Source organism: Nematolebias whitei, chromosome 22 (assembly GCF_014905685.2).
Source record: "Nematolebias whitei isolate Nwh7 chromosome 22, NemWhi1, whole genome shotgun sequence".
Classification (NCBI taxonomy): domain Eukaryota; kingdom Metazoa; phylum Chordata; class Actinopteri; order Cyprinodontiformes; family Rivulidae; genus Nematolebias; species Nematolebias whitei.
The window spans coordinates 15,639,053-15,654,165 of record NC_056519.1 but is presented as its reverse complement, the minus strand read 5'-3'; the positions used below and the strand labels follow the sequence as shown (position 1 = coordinate 15,654,165).

The following is a 15,113-nucleotide window of genomic DNA, read 5'->3' as shown; positions in this document are numbered from 1 at the left end:
GTTTGGAAAAATATAATTTATCTCTCATGCAGAGATCAGTGTCATACAGTTCTGCTTTAGCAAACAAACTGTTATTAAAGTGCACAAAACTATTATTTTTTTTAAATATTCAGAATAGAAACCCATATGAATAAAGAATATTTGAAAAGATAGTACTTCATACACCCCGGTTATGAGTTATCTTACAGGATAATCAACATGGAACATCACTGTGCACATTTAGTTATCTGGAATAGAAACCAAAGAGCCTAATTTAAATAATTAAGTGGGAATAAAAAGGATGTAGAATGATCAATAATTAGAAAAACCATTTTGAACACATTTCTTCCCTAATACAATGAGATGTTTATGCAGTTTTAGGTAGTGATTCTATTTTTTTTCCTCTTTCTCAATGTCACTTTTGAGCCTGATGTCTTTGCAGTGAAAAGTCAACGTTAGATCAAATATAAAAGTTGCAAAGTGCTCACATCTGCAGCACCAGATGGCCGCGATTACACCAGCATATCGTTGGTGCTGTCTGCTTTGTGAATGAAACACCAAGATGGAGCAGTTAGTGGGTGCAAATGATGCACAAATATTGGAGCAGCAAAAAATAAATAAAGAGGTATTTGTGAATCTGGGCCTCAGTTTTAAAGATTTTAGCTGTTTGTTGCTTAAAAATGCTTAAACTCAATGGTTTTCTCTCATGTAATTTGTGACATTGATAAGGTGAGTACATTTTTATCAACCTTTCTAACATTTGATGAGAAATTCAGAGAAATCCAGGGCGGAAAGCACTGGTCAGCTTCCTGCTGAACGTCAAATAAATAAAGAATCAGTAAATCTCAACATGACTTGGACCTATTGATGAATGGTGTTTTGTTTGGAATGTGGCCTGTATTGTTTGTAGTTATTAAGAGTGTTCTGCACAAAAACTTACTGTATTTTTATACAGTTCTGCAGTTATTTAAGACTGTGCTCTTAACACACAATCAAAAAACTATAATTTAAAGTGGAAAGCTTTCAAATAAATACTTTTTCGGCAGAAACCTTGCACTAAAAATTATATTCTATATAAAACTGTGAAATAGAAAAATGAATTTATAATAAAAGTGTGGATTGTAGATGTGCCTTTTCAACTACCTGTCTCCTCAGTCTTCACTTCTGTGTTGAGAGTAGAGCTGGGCGATATCTCGATATTTTTAAAATATCAAGATAATTTCATTTGTGATATAAGATGAGACTATATCGATATAAACAATATAGTGTTATATTGTATGTGAAAATCTGTCTACTGTCTTCTCTGTCTCCCACGCAGCCCTCCTTCTCCCTCCCCGAATACAAACACACAGCCCCTCAGCTGCGCGTGCTCCCCCCGCTTCCTGCTTCTCCGGGTGGGCGGGAGATGTTTAGCACAAGTAAATATGGGAGATAAGAAGAGCAGCTTTGCTGCTGAGCAAAAAGAAAAACAATAGCCGTTATTTAAAGATAGTTCAGATTTAAATAGTCAGATGAGCAGCAGAAAAATGGTTTTTTTTTTGTAGACAATGCCGAAAACAAGTCCCAACAAAAGGTCGGCACTATGAATTTTTTTCACCATTTAAAAGAGCGCTTTAAGTTAAGTTATAAGCTGCAGCTCCGACTGTGTTTTCAGCCTCCTTCCTTGAAACAAACCACGGGTCAAAACTCATTTAGCCATGTTGTGTGTTATGAGAGGAAAAGTGAGCGGTGGCACCGCAACATTAATAAATCAGCAGCTTAGCCTATCGCTAAAGACACGGTCCCAGTCTCAACTGTGGAACAAGACGGCTAATGTGTTAGCCGTCTTATTAGCCACTAAAGTAAGGACCGTGTCTTTAGCGATATGATAAGCTGCTGATTTATTAATATCGTGGCACCACCGCTCACTTTTCCTCTTAACGCACAGCACGGCTAAATGAGTTTTGACCCGTGGTTTGTTTCAGAGAAGGAGGCTGAAGTCTGCCGAAGCTGCAGCTGCAGATCACACATGCTTACTAACGTGAAGGTGGCGCAGCTGAAGAGGATTATTATTTATAATATGTAAATAAAGGTCTAAAAAATAAAGTAATATATGTAAAGAGTTTATTTTTTAAACATTTATTTTGTACAGTTACATCTGTTTACTATATGTGCTTGTGTGACAATTGGGACAAAGCTTTGACTCAAATATATTTTTGTTATTACTTTATGGAAAGAAAGAAAAAAAATCAAGATATATATCGTATATCGCCATTCATCTAAAATATCGTGATATTAATTTTGGTCCATATCGCCCAGCCCTAGTTGAGAGCTCCTGATCTATAGTCTTACTCTGCCAAATCTGTTGCTGTTCAGCTTTTCACAACTTCTCCTTATCCAAAATATGCCTGTACCTTTCCTGACAACAATATAACTCTCTCATTTTGTCTTTTAGGAGGCTTCACCTTCTACGAGCTCATGCGACGTGGAGTACCCCTGCACCTGATTGAAAAGTACATGAATGAGGCGAAAATTGTTGATCAAGAAAAGCAAAAATGAATGTAGCGCAGTGAGATCCTTGGGCTTTGCAGACATCAGCCACCAATAGTGATCTATTTATATCGCCTTTTTGAGATCTGCAGACTGATTAAAGCTGGAGGGATGGTGGGACATAGGGATGGGGTGTACTGGTCAGTGGTGTGGCATGCTGTGTGCACTATAAAAAACAGTTCAACTCTTTTTATCACTATTAGAAAGACTTTACAAGCCCAGATGCATGTTGGCAGCATTTTGTATTTAGATTTAATAGAAACGTGTGTTAAAGTAAAGGCACATGTGGTATTTACATGTGAATTTTTGTTGGTAAAGGTTGGTGAAAATATATATATTTTCTCTAGTAACTTATTGAAACGGAAAGAGAATGTATAAATCACACAGTATTGTTGGTACAGTGTCAATGTACCTCTTTACAACACAAAACAGGACTGAGGAAAGTTAAGGGGAAAAGCGTGCTGATCGTTTTAGTTGAAATCAACATTTTACTTTTCCTGTAGGATTTTTGGGCTAATAAGTCAGAAAATGTAGATGTTTATTCTGAGTCCACAGTCTGCATGACACATTTAGATCCTGTGATTTATAATGGACTGAGATTTCATCAAGGTGCATGCCTTCACTCTTTGTAAGTATGAACTGTGATTATAATAAACATAAAATTGAATATTTGTTCTTGTTCCTCTCCGGAGTGCTCCTCGTGTGTGGATTTACCGTATATAAAACAAAGATATGTTGTAGATGAAACTTAATACAATTTTCGAACTACAGTAATGGTAGAGTCAGAGTGAAATGGAGGAGGAGGACTCGCTGTGGTGAAGAGGGAAAAGCCGAAAGAAAAAGAAGAAGTACCGGTAGTAATGGTAGAGTCTAAAAACTTTTGAAAATAAATTTAAAGAAGGGGCTATGCACTGGCAGCAGAGCTCACTAGCAAGTGCTTGTTGGTTCAGACTTTGGCTCTTAAGCTGGGCTTTGTCCAAAAATGACACAGGATGCCACCTCCACCAATTGTGAGAAGGACCTTCGAGGTTGAGAGGCAACCTGGGTGGGTCATGGGCTCACCAGAGCCCACTGGGCATAGCAGGCTGGGCAGCAGGGAAGGGAGGACCCCTAGGTGTATTGATTCCTAGTGGCAAAACTAACTCTAAAGATGTGAAATGTCACTTTACTGGTGGGTAAGGAGCCAGAGCCTTGTGTGAGATTGAGCGATACCAACTAGATCCAGCTGGGCTCACATCTCCACACAGCTTGGGATTCGAAATCCAAATCCTGGACTTTTTCCTACTTCCTGAGCTGCCCAATCAGCATTACAGTAGCAAAAATAGCAAAAGTGCAGTGAAAAAAGGGTAAAACTGTAGCTAAAAGTAGCATTAAAAGAGACAAAAACAAACAAAACAAACAAAAAAAAAAGCCAATATGCTGAAGCAGATTTTAAACAATGGATTTGAGGAGTTTGGAGAGAAGGCTTATGACCATGTTCCTTAAAGCATTCTTTGGTGGGTGCTGCAAAAGTATGGGGAGCCTGGTTTGCTTTTAAGGGCTATATTGTCCTTTTGACCAAAGCAGGAGCTGTGTCCACATTCTTGGCACAAAGTCAAGCTTGTTCCCGGTGCAGGTTGGACTCCACCAGAGCTGTACCTTGTCTTCGATCCTGTTTGTCGTTTTCTTGGACAGGATCTCAAGATGCAATCAAGGAGAGGAGGGTGTCTGGTATGAGAACCTCAGGATCTCGTATGTGGTTCTGTAGGGGTATTCAAGACAAGACCTTCAGCGTGCACTGGGTGGTTCACAGCTGAGTGTGAAACGGCTAGAATGAGAGTCGGTTAGTCTGACGCCATGGTTCTAAACCAGAAACAAATGGAAGGCTCCCTCCGGGTCGGTGGGGGGAGACTTTGCCTTAAGTGAAGGAGTTTAAGTATCTGGTCGTCTTGTTCACAAGTGATGGTAGGATGGAGCGGGAGATGGCTCGACGGATTGGGGCCTTGTCCTCAGTAATGAGGGCATTGCTTCAGTCCGTCATGGTGAAGAAAGAGTTGAGTCAAAAAGCAAAGTTCTCGATTTACTAGTCTGTCTTCGTTCCGTCCCTCACCTATGGTCATGAGGTTTGGATCATGACTGAAAGAACAAGATCCTGAATACAAGCAGTCGAAATGGGCTTCTTTCACAGGGTGGCCATCTTTAGGGATAGAGTGAAGAGATCTGTCAACCAGCGAGGAGCTCGGGGTAGAGCCGCTGCTCCTCTGCATCAAAACAAGTCCGTTGAAGTGGTTCAGGCATCTAATTAGGATGCCTCACGCATGCCCCCTTTAGAGGTTTTCCAACATGTATCACTGTTAGGAGGCCCTGGGGAAGACCCAGAAAACGCTGGAGGGAGTGTGTATCTTCTTTGGCCTGGGAACGCCTTGGGGTCCCCCAGAACAAACTAGAAAGTGCTGGAGAGAGGGATGTTTGGGTTTCTCTCCTGGACCTGTTGCAGAGGAAACAGTATAGTCCTTGCAAGTGGTAGAATAAGAATAAGATTAAGTTTTTGAGGGAATTAGAGATATTAATGCAATTCTATTTTAAATAAAGTTTAATAATTTGTAAAATCATTAGTATAAAAATATAAAAAATTACCAAAAACAAAAGTCATACCAATTATTGATCAAGCTGAATGTGTGTTTTGACATAAGAGTGAATAAAACAGCACAAAGTATGCGGAAATAGTTTAACTGAAAACGTGCAGACGAAATAAAAATAAAGTAAATAATTCTTTGAGGTTCAAGTTCTGAAAATTATTACCATTATTGTTAAAACCTTAAACTTTTTGGCTCAGTTTCATTATTGTTCTCCTCGTACGTCCACTTACTGCCAGAAACTAAGGACGCCAAGATGACAGCCGGTCGGTTACTGTGCTATGGTTGACCATGTTTACACCCTAATTTTATTACAATGTTTAAAACAGACAGCCACGAACAACGTTTGGTTTTAGTCGATTTTTAAGCATTTTTCTAAATTCACCTGAGACTGCTGAGCCTGAAGTACAGTAATGGAGAAAAAGCAGTCCATGTAGATTTAAACTTCCCGGGAGACAGCTACCTTCATTTCCGGCACAAATGCGCGTCAATCTTAACCGTCCGGACTATTGCTCGACAACTTTTAGTTCCGCTGCAGAAATGGCCTCGTCCTTGTGGCTTAATATGCCATCTTTTTAGAGAGACTATACAGGCACTTCCGAGTTACCACCCGGGAGAACTGGTTTGTTTTTAAGGTACTTCGACGAGGGACGATACTGGGAAAAAATAATGCCACATTTCTTGTGGCCCGAGCCGCTGTCACCCGCACAACTCAAGCGACTAGAGGAGCATAAATACAGCGCCTCGGGTCGCTCCCTATTTGAGCCACCGTGTCAGATTTATTGGAACTGGCTGGTCCAGCAAATACCGACATGGATCGCTCCAAACACACTGACTATTGTTGGACTCTTAGTCAACATCCTGTCCACGGTGGTGCTTGTGTATTATTGCCCCACAGCAACAGAAGAGGTGAGTATAGCGATCTTGGCTGAAGTTTCCACACGGAGACGAGCGGCTAATTGTGTGTCCATTTCTGGCTCAGACGAAACGCCAACCTGCCTGCAGAAATCGCTGAAGATAACTATTCGCTTCCCTTGTAAAGCCCTAATCCAGTAAACGCCAATAAGTAAATCTTTATATGAATTGTTATAATCTATTTGTTAATTCGGCATAGATTTGAGTTTCAAATTTTGTTGTGTAAGAAAATAAATTCACGTTACTTCCATGTGTCATGAAGCTAGGCTAATGCGCTGTTGATAATTTCTTTTTGGAAATTCAACAACTTGACAGTTGTGTTTTACTGAGAAACCCAAGCCGAATTAAAGAGAAAGTTACTGTCATCCTGTGTTGACAGTAATGTACCACGTTTGATTGACCTCACAAAACTGAGACAAAGTTGTCGCATCATTTCAATAACTATCATTAGGGTATGCTCCTGGTCCTTAAAAAGTTTAGCTTGTACATCCGCCCTTATGTGAAGCAATGTAGTCATGTCAAAGTAGCTTTTTTTTTATTTCAAGATGATCCGATTTCAGGCCACATCGGTTTAGAAGCTAATCACTTAGCAACATTGAGTAAATAAAACTCAGCATATAGATCCTGAGAGGACTGCACGTGCCCATAATACAGGAATAGGCCTTACAACTCTGAACTGAGCCAAGGGTTGATGGTAGAACTGTGCAGGTGCACACCTCTCACATGCTGTATCAGATGAGCACCTTTGTTCCATCCAGCCATGAGAAATAACAGTGGAGCTGAATCAAAGTCCATGCAATTTGCTGATACCATCTGAACCCTGCTGCAGCTCAAAGCTCCTGATTAAGTAAGCTTTGCAATAAACTAAATATGTCCCTGAGGCTGGATGTTGCTTGTGTGGGTTTATTACAGTTTATTATCTTCCTTTGGGAAAAAACATAGGATTTGTGGTTCCTCAGGGAACAAATCTCATTTGTTGTTGCAACAGTAAACAAATGTGTTGTCCTAGTGTGCAGTTGTGTCCATAACCTTCACTCTAGCAGCACAGGTTCACCCAAATCCCTTCTTCAAACAAACGTGAATTCAATAGTACATAGACGCAATGCCAAGCGTATCATAGTAGGAAGAAAAACACGCATATCTAGACGTATGTGACTTAAACAGACGTGCGCAAAATCAAGTCCATTTTTATTCTCACTACAAACAGATTTAAAGCAAAGCGGGACGAAACTGTACGTCTTCTAGTTGTGTAATGTGTCCATAGACGCAACAGAAACGCCTACTTTTAATAGTTTCATCAACCAACCCCATAACCATTTTCATCTCATGAAGACGTTCTTGATTGTATCAGCAGAACAAGATTCACCCAAACTAACAAACAGGTCAGAAATAATTTAAACTCAAGTCATAGCATTTCCTGAAGGAATGCACATCACCTGCCACCAAACTACGATTTACGACTAAGTTATAGCTGTTTTAGTCAAACCTTTAAAATGACCTCAAGTGCGTTTGAAAACCTGCTCCCAGAGTGTGTTGTGAAGGACTCTCGGCTACTACCACATCAAATTTGATCTCCCCATCTGTAAAGTGACCAACTCACACAATTTATGTCTGCTATTAATTATCTGCGACGGCCGCTTAGGATTGGATTGACCCTAAAAGTAGATTTGTATCCAGTAAGCAAACAAGCGAGCTTTGTTAAACTTCGTCCACTGATTCACGAGATATTTTGCAAACGCCACACAGACAAACACACATGTGCAGCATCGCCTTTAATAGCGAGTGACGATTGATTTTCTGGTGATACATATATTGGCAAATATCTTTTTTTTTATAAGTAAATTTAAACTTCTGTTCCTCCACCTCAGGCTCCATCATGGGCCTTCATCCTGTCTGCTCTGGGCCTCTTCATCTATCAGTCTCTGGATGCTATTGATGGGAAACAGGCCAGGAGAACAAACAGCAGCTCACCCCTCGGGGAACTCTTTGACCACGGCTGTGACGCCGTCTCCACAGGTACTGCACACAAGCTCTGCTGCTCTGGTCATTAAGTACTAGATAGTAACATCCATCAGTAGAGCTGAGACACGAGCGAATGGAGGATTCTGGCAGTACAATTACCTCGAGCAAAAATACCAGTTTCACATATTCACTGTACTAAAACACAAAATGAAAAATGCATCGCGTGATTTGCTTTTATTTAAAAACAAAAATGCAAATACTTACATTTGCTTCCTAAATAATCACTTTTTTTTTTTCTTTTCTTTTTTACAGGTATGATATTGTAATAACATTAAAAAAAAGAATTGTCATTTTAATGCACAGATATAAATCATAAAAATAAAAAAAACAAGTAGTGAACATGTTGAAAGTCTGTTTAAAGTCATACTCGGCACCGAATTTAACTTAATATGACACCAGCAGTTTTATTCATTGCATTTTTATTTACGATATTTCCTGTAAATGAACGTTTCCGCTTTGATTTTATTCACATCTGTTGGGAATAAATTTGTATATGGTGTCGGCTAAAACACCACAGTCAACAGGTGGTTAAAGTGATGTTAATTTATAGTTTATTTATCATTCTAAACATTTTTATTTCTAAAACGTGCCTATATTGTGTCCTCGGTGCTGTTCTGGTGTTAAGTAACTTTTAGAGCCTGATGATGATGTATTAATAATTAGCTGGTTATTAGCCTCAAAATGCTAAGTGTAGCTTGTCGCAAACATTTGTTTCAAAACAGCGTTGGCTTGAAAAGAGAGGTGGGTTATGCCTTTCTGGTAGACGAGCCATGACTGACTGTGTTTTCCACTGGATAAAATATAAAACCAACAAGTTTTTTTTTTTTAATAGTATAAAAATTAGAGGAATTTCCCCCACGGCTGCAACTGACTGAACGCTCAAAGCAGCAGGTTGGAGCGCTGCTCGGTGCTACTTGTAACTTTAAGGGGGCAACAATAATAAAGGCGTTTTAAACTACAGGAACAGTACGATGGAAATAATTAGTGGTTTTGACACAGCTACATTGTTCAGCTTGTAGGTCAGCGCAAGAATAAATGCCTTTATTGTAAATAAGATAAATTAATTAAAACGTGTTTATTTGAAGCTGTTGTCGTTTAGATCAGCTTTTCCTGCTTTGCTTTCCCCGAGACGGAGGGCGCAAATTCTTTAGGGGAACCTGTACATTTCTGATTTTTGTGCCCTTTCCCTCTTTACTTTTCAGTTTTTGTTTCCGTGGGAACATGCATTTCATGTGGAATAGGAAAGTACCCAAACTGGATCTGGTTCTGTGGATTTATTGGGATGTTCATGTTCTTCTGCGCTCATTGGCAGACTTACGTATCAGGGACGCTTCGCTTTGGGCTGTAAGCACACCGACTTATCCTAAACGCCCTTTCCCCCTCCAATTTCCTACAAGTAATGCTCTGCTCTTCTGACTGAACACCTGAATTAAAGCCTGTCTTGAATCTTTACGCAGGGTTGACGTCACGGAGGTGCAGTTTGCCATCATGATCATGTACCTGATGTCTGCCTTCGGAGGCGTGAGCCTTTGGCAAACTTCGGTAACCGGGACTGACCCGTTTCGCCCCCCCTCACACGCAACAACACTACTCACAGGGACATTTTCATTCCACCTGAGTGAAGAACAAATGGACAATTTCTAGTTGTAGTTGTCTTTAAATAGAATTTGTGTTTTACTTTTACTCTGTGCTGCCTTTGGAGGCTTGACTTTACATCACATGAGAGAAGTGAGAAGGTAAATATGGGTAGTCGAAGCCATGGCAACAGGTCATCTATTGGACATGATCTGGCTCAAAAAAGCTGATGATGTCCTCTGCATATTTTTTATTTATTCATTTTGCTTTGCGCTCCCATCACGCTCAGCATGCAGCTCCTTTTATAAGGAACTTTTCCCGTTTTGGAAGTTTTGGTCTCCTGTTTCAATTTGAGCCTTCTGTGTTTCCATAGTTGCCCGTAATTGGACTGCAGCTGTACGCCTTCCCCATCATGGGCATCATCGGGGGCGCCCTGTACTCCTGCTACAACTACTTCTATGTGATTTTGAACGGAGGAGTTGGCAAGAACGGCTCCACTGTGGCCGTAAGTATCTCGGCAGGAGTTGGAAAATGTTCAATTACCGTTCTTTTCGGACTATAAGGCGCATCGGATTATAAGAGAAGCAAATTCATATTTATGAGCGTCGTGTACCACATAAAATCAGTTTGAGGTCAAGGATTATAAGGCTCACTGTCGATTTTTAAGAAAATTTAAAGGATTTTAAGTGCACCTTTATAGTCCGAAAAATAATACATGACTATTTGTCTAAACGATTGTGTTTAGGACACCAGCGTGCTGAGTCCTGGTTTGCACATTGGCCTCATCATGATGCTGGGTTTCATCATTTTCAAGAAGTCGTCCAGCCATTTATTTGAGCACCACCCCTGCCTCTACCTGCTCACCTTCGGCATGGTCGCCTCAAAGATCGCCAACAAGCTGGTGGTACGTCTGAATTGTTTGAAATTCTCCAAAAGAATTGTCTTAACTCAAAAACGCTTCTATTTCTAACCTTTGTATGGTCTTTTTTTTTTTTTGTATTTGATTGTGACTGAATGCTTATAACTTGTTTTATTTTGTTGTTTTTTTATTTGCAGATTGCACACATGACCAGGAGTGAGTTATACCTTCCAGACACAGCTTTTATCGGGCCAGGCCTCCTCTTCCTCAACCAGTACTTTAACAGCTTCATTGATGAACACATCGTCCTCTGGATCGCCATGGTCAGCATCAAACAAATGCGTCAAATAATTAGTAACTTTTTGCTTTTTGCTGCTGGGTTTGCTCAATGCCGTATGTGAGAGTTGTCTTTACAGTTTTTGTTGTGGGACTAAAGCAGATCTTTGCAAGTTTAATCTTTCAAGCTATTCTACAAATCGCTCTTAAATTGGATTAATCATGAGTAGTTGCTGTCTTACCTGCAGTAGATGGCGGAAAGCGCGATCTGGTTGGTTGTTTCCATTTGTCAGCTAATCCAAAATCCATTTGAGTGCAAAGTTCCACCCTCTAAAACAACAAATGTACAACTTTCCCTGCACAAAAACTTAACAGGTTTAGATTTTTACATCTCGTAGCTTTTGTTAAAGAGTTGTTTAGGTTGCTGCTTGGAAACCCACTGCGCTGCATCTTTTAGCAGCCGACTGCGATAAAGTTCACCAGAAGCCTGTTTATGACTCGTTTAAATCGAGTGTATCTGAGCAGAAAAACACCTTAAACCTTGTTTATGCTAACGGTGATCTTTTTTTGATGAGTTTGCACACTTCATTGGATTTAAAATGGTTGTAAGAGAACCTTAAGTTTTAAGGTTTTTTAAATCCTAAATGAGTTGAGGGAGTGTCGTTAGAATTGATCAGTGTTTCCCCGACCGTTTTCCGCCCTGTCAGACTGATCAGATTGTTTTTTCTTCCTTTTTTTAATTTATTTTTTCATTGTGGATGTAGCCCCACCTACCGGTACTTGTGTCGTTTTTAGATGTTTTAAAATACAGTAGTGGTCCCTCACTTGTCGCGTTCCAGACACCCCTACAATAGGTGAAAATCCTCAAAGTAGGGACGTTATATTATTTTAGTATTTATATATTTTAAGGCTGTATAAACTCTTCCCACACTCTTGCAGTATTCTTAACAATGTTCTAAATGCTCTAAAAGAGCGCAGCGAAAGAGAGCAGACTGACTAATGCTACGGTTGCTGAGCAAATCAGCGACCGGACCGGCCATTGGGAGCACCGGGACATTTCCCGAACCCCGACTCGGTTCGGGTCGACTCAGTTCGAGTTAAGGCTTGGTTCGAGTCGCGCTTGTTTATTTTAAATAAACAATCCATACCGCTCACTCTGGTATCCACCTCACTGAAGCTCCCACAGCAGTGATGGGGAAAGATAAACCCCCCGCCCCTTCCTTTCTCTTTCTGAAGCTGTTTGTCACAGGTTGTGCACCTGAGTCTCTGCTCTGCTGTAACAGACATCCTCAGAAAAAGAAAGGAGGGGGCCCCTCTGTGATCACTGAGCGGGCCAGGCCACCGGGAAACAATGTGTACAATCTTGCTTTGAAAACCTGCGAAAGAGTGAGTCTGCAAAAGTCGAACCATGAAGGATCGAGGGACTACCGTATACGCTTTCATTTAAATTTTTTTAACCAGAGTAAAAATACGTGTTTAGAAAAATAATAGTTGCGTACTCTAGGCCTAAAACATGAGTGGGTCACGATGACTAGAAATGGGGAACACATCTCTAGCTTATCGCTTCGATCTTCTTACAATCAAACTCATACAGAAATCCTTCCTCCCAGAAAAGACTTGTTGTCTTAGCGTTAGTAATTACGCAGTTTTACTTTCCGTAGTTTCTGTTTTGATGTTAGGTCAGGGGAAGTTTGACATGTGGCAGGTTTGTGTGTGGAGTCGTGCAGCAGCGTTTTTCACGTGTACACGAAGCAATTAAAACGTTCAGTTTATAAAAATGGGACAAACGTGAACAACTTTAGATTAAAATTTGCTCTTGAATGGATTCCGATATAAGTAACAGCCTTAAAGTCTCCATATTTCTTCCTGATACTCCAAACTGAGGTTATGAACTGCTGCCTTCTGCAGGTTAGATACTGACTTATCATAGGTACTCCACACAACCCCACTATGGAGGAAAAAAAACTATTTAACCAGAAGGATCCTTATGTAGCAATTATCTGATTTGAAATTTGTTGTTGTAACATTTTTCCTCTTCAGGTCCTCTCTTTTCTGGATCTGATGCGCTACTGCGCAGGCGTGTGCCTCCAGATCGCCTCCCACTTGCGCATCCGGGTGTTCAGCATCACGCCGCCGAGCAACGCCCACCGTGACTGACGGCTTGCCCGGCGGGAGGAGGCAGGGGGAGACGCAGATTTCTCCCCGCTCCTGAAAGCAGACGATGACCACCACGAGGAGGAGAGACCCTCGACCCAGAGCCGCTGCAGCCTCGACAAAGTTACCACTTCTGATTAAAGCTGCTCAAGAAGGAACAATTCAACCGACCCAACACTAGAAACCAAAAAAAACAAAAAAAAAGAATCAGTTTCTTTTAAAATTCTTTTTGGAGAAGCCAATCAGTTTTTAATTTGAGCATCAATGCATGTTTTTAGAAATTGAATTTTAATTTTACATCTAAGAAGCATTTCCTGCTCATTTGATCTAAAAACCAAAAGTTTTTCATATTTTGGGGAAACAAAGCATTTTTATCTGCTTTAAACTTAAAGGCATGGATTTAGTTTAACATTAATTAATAAAGAGTCACCAAAACCTCTAATATCAAACTAATCAGTTTTTATTTGAACAACTTGTCTTTGTATTTATTAAATGCTTCATTTGACACGAATTACAGCTTTAAATTGCAAAAGACAATAAAACGAATGACCTTTAAAACCTCAAACTCCAATGAAGTGTCCGATGTGAACTGGCAGGTTGTAGACGAGCTCTGTGAAAGGTTAAAGGTCACATGTTGATGCTGAAACAGACGACGGTCATCCTTTAGGTTTACCACAAACACCACTCCAAACTTTATAACCCGTTGCTCATGTTTTCCTGGAAATATTGAATTTAAACGCACCGACCTGGACCGGCTGAGTACCGTCGACCGATGAAGCATCAACACTCGACTTGTTCTGCTTTCTCATTTCCTCTCCCTAAAGGGCTAAGATTAATTATGTATGATTATACAGAAATGAACTGAATACGCCTTAAATATATATATATATGTTTGTCATAATTACTGTTTGACTTGTGAATATTTAAAACATCTTTGATTTTTTTTTTTTTTTCACTGAAGTTTACCAGATACAGCAATAGTGGCAATACTACAAACTACTGGAGGTTTTTTTTTGTTTTTACTAACTCTTCACTTCTATGTGACTTTCATGTGCGAATGATTTGTGTGAAAAATATGTTGCATTTAGTAACTGTATGATGATTGAATGTTAACGAAGCGTAATTTGACTAATAATTCAGGTTCTCTGGGATTAAAAGGGATTTTTTTTTTCAATAAAATCAGCGAACTTGAAGTGTTAAAATGACGTGGGATTTTTTTTTTTAATTTTCATTTCAGACTATTGAGACTCTTCAGCTTAATTTAAGCTATCAAAGTGTTGTTTGGTTGCAATAATCTCATTGTGGTTTTCGTGAAAAGATTTTAATAAAGATATTTTTTTTATTCATGGTGCTGTAGGTGGTGCATAATGCACACTATTTGACTTGTTTGCACTATATGTGGTGGCACAGAGGTTAGAGAAAGGAAGTCTGTGAACGGAAGGTCGCCAGTTTGAGTCCCCGGACCAACATTAAATGTGGGAAAGGTGAAGCACCGATACCTGCCTCCACCTTCATTTGCCCCACTCTGAGCCCTTGAGCAAGGCCCTTAACCCCACCATCTGCTCCCATGGGCACCCTATAGCAGCTCTCTGCTCCACACTGGGCTGTGGTAACATCAGAAAGGAGAAAATTTGCATTAAAGGTGCAGAATAACAGTGGATAATAGAAGTCTGAAATTTTACAAAGAAATGAAACGGGTTGGATCTATTTCATGCAAATCATAAAAATAAATGTTTTGATTTTGTCAATTCTTTTTTTTTTATATATATTTACCGTATTTTCTGGCGTATAAGTCGCATTAGTCCAAAAAAAAAAAAAAGCATAAAAAAATATGTTGCATGTGTTTGCGTCACTGCTGACCCGTCGTGTGTATTATTCATTCAATCTTTATTTAGACAGGTTAATCCCACTGAGCCTGTCTAAAGATGGTGTAGAGGCAGGGCAGCTGGCTCGGGACCCCGAAAGTCCCAGGTTTGATCCCTGGTTACTGCACACCTTGTGGTGTCTCTGGGCAGCACACCTTATCCCCAAATGCCTCCCGGGTGCTTTCAATAGCTGCCCACTGCACCACCTGGTGGTGGATGGGTTAAATGCAGAGACTGTTTGGAAACATACAGTGCTGACATTATTAGGCCCGAGCAGCAAAGCGCTGCGAAGGCCTATTGTAATTGTGTCGTTTCTTATTATTA

The 15,113-nt window shown here is 40.2% G+C and overlaps 2 protein-coding genes across 2 annotated transcripts in view; both read left to right on the top strand.

The window, feature by feature from the left end:
* Positions 1 to 2,552, top strand: part of mybpc1 (myosin binding protein C1) — a 31,271-nt gene extending 28,719 nt beyond the window's left edge. Inside the window, exon 32 of the mRNA XM_037695737.1 lies at positions 2,414 to 2,552. Coding sequence (XP_037551665.1) covers positions 2,414 to 2,517 — 104 coding nt within the window. The 3' untranslated portion in view covers positions 2,518 to 2,552. The remainder of the gene's footprint in view (positions 1 to 2,413) is intronic.
* Positions 2,553 to 5,665: 3,113 nt separating this feature from the next.
* chpt1 (choline phosphotransferase 1) lies at positions 5,666 to 13,790 on the top strand. Its single transcript, XM_037696078.1, has 8 exons — positions 5,666 to 6,032; positions 7,907 to 8,054; positions 9,263 to 9,404; positions 9,518 to 9,602; positions 10,009 to 10,140; positions 10,381 to 10,539; positions 10,692 to 10,817; positions 12,811 to 13,790. The coding sequence occupies exons 1-8, from the start codon at positions 5,793 to 5,795 to the stop codon at positions 12,925 to 12,927; spliced, it is 1,149 nt and encodes a 382-aa protein (XP_037552006.1). The 5' UTR covers positions 5,666 to 5,792; the 3' UTR covers positions 12,928 to 13,790.
* The last annotated feature ends 1,323 nt before the right edge of the window (positions 13,791 to 15,113 follow it).

Bases quoted from the DNA above. Each gene is read 5' to 3' on its own strand.
- chpt1 (XM_037696078.1), top strand. From the start codon at position 5,793: ATGCCACATTTCTTGTGGCCCGAGCCGCTGTCACCCGCACAACTCAAG. The intron at 9,405-9,517 runs GTAAGCACACCG...ATCTTTACGCAG, and splicing joins GGGACGCTTCGCTTTGGGCT to GGTTGACGTCACGGAGGTGC. The intron at 10,818-12,810 runs GTCAGCATCAAA...TTTCCTCTTCAG, and splicing joins TCGTCCTCTGGATCGCCATG to GTCCTCTCTTTTCTGGATCT.